The 1,447-nt window shown below is 48.1% G+C and overlaps 1 protein-coding gene across 1 annotated transcript; it reads left to right on the forward strand.

Moving 5' to 3' along the window:
* The first annotated feature begins 706 nt into the window (after window positions 1–706).
* On the forward strand, window positions 707–1,216 carry LOC149216080 (uncharacterized). The gene has a single exon (XM_089389814.1). It carries the CDS (start codon window positions 707–709, stop codon window positions 1,214–1,216), a length of 510 nt encoding a protein of 169 aa, XP_089245940.1.
* The last annotated feature ends 231 nt before the right edge of the window (window positions 1,217–1,447 follow it).

The following is a 1,447-nucleotide window of genomic DNA, read 5'->3' on the forward strand; positions in this document are numbered from 1 at the left end:
GGTTTTTCTTGGGGGGTCCTCAACCCGATCAACAGTGGTCTGCATTCCTTATTTTTCTTGGAACGGTGCTTAGTTAAACTTGGCAGCTGGCGCTCAGATGGATGAGTAGTTAATAGACTACTCAACTGATTCTCTAACCGTAGAAGACATCTGGGTCAACTTCTCCCGTCCGGTTCCTGTTGTGACTGAGCTGGTGGAAACCAGTTTACTAGTCACGAGGGTGGAAGAGGTTACTATGCTAATGAACGAAATGGACGTTACCATACAGGACTAGGACCTGCAACCGTTAACAGCTGTGATGAAAGGTATTTTTGGCCTGGGGGAAGGCTCAAAGCCCCCTTTTCTCTCCATCGCTTCACCTTCAGAACTCTACGCTTGGTCTTAGGCATATCCGGTGGGTGCAAATCCTCAAGGCAGCGCGGGTTCCTTTGGGGAAGGGGTTAGTGGGTTACGACGTCCTTCTCAAGGTTTGACACCAGAACAGTTGGGGCTTCTTGGGTCTGCCCCTTTTTATCTGGCCTTCCAGCCAATGGGAACTGCTCCACCCTCATGTTGCTTCAATGGCATAGCTAGGCTAGAACAAGGTATAGAGGATATTCGATCCTCGGACTCAGAAGACATCGGCCAAGTAGAGGGCGAATAGGTTGCCAATTCACTGCAGGGATGAACAAAAAAATCCAGGAACTCGAAAATCAGAGAAAGGGACATGCGCTTGGTCTTTGGAGAGGGCATCACTATGGCCCAAGATGCTCTAACTGAGAGCACTATGCTTGTTGGTAGGGTTCGGGGTAGGAATTACATGCCTATGCAATTGAGGAAGTGGACTGCGGAGATTTGGGGTAACCTACTAATGCAGCGCCCTCGCATTCTTTCACTGTCCCGTGGTTGGTTTTCCTTAATCGTTTCCCACCCTAATCAGGTAGATTTGGTTCTTACTCGATACTGGCACATCGAGATGACCCTTGTGCTGCTGAAAATATGGTCATCGATGTTTGACCCACAAAAGGAGAATCTTGGCACTAGTCTGGTTTGGGTTCGTCTGCCTACCCTCTCGTTACAGTTTTGGGCTGAGGAGATCTTGAAGGTGATCGGTGATGACTTAGGAGTTTATTTGGATCATGACAGAACCTATCAAGACATGGTCTGTTTGGCTATGACTCGTATACTAGTGCATCTAAATACCAGAGAGGGTCTGGTGGATAGCTATCTGCTCTAGATGGGCGACGTTACTCATTGGAAAATCCTGGACTATGAAGGCATTCCCTTTCGCTGCCAGAAATGTCATGAAGTGGAGCATCTCTACAAAGACTTTCTTAGAGTGACCGGGCTAAACCAGAATCCGGCCAAATCGTTGGTCTCATCTTATACTCAAACCTTGGAATCGGAGTTCCCTCCCCCTGTGGACACTCATGAGTCTACTATGCCTATTCATCAGGAACCGCAAAAG

This window comes from Pinus tabuliformis, chromosome 1_1 (assembly GCF_031772625.1).
Source record: "Pinus tabuliformis cultivar Carrire ecotype Pingquan chromosome 1_1, CPIR1, whole genome shotgun sequence".
NCBI lineage: Eukaryota > Viridiplantae > Streptophyta > Pinopsida > Pinales > Pinaceae > Pinus > Pinus tabuliformis.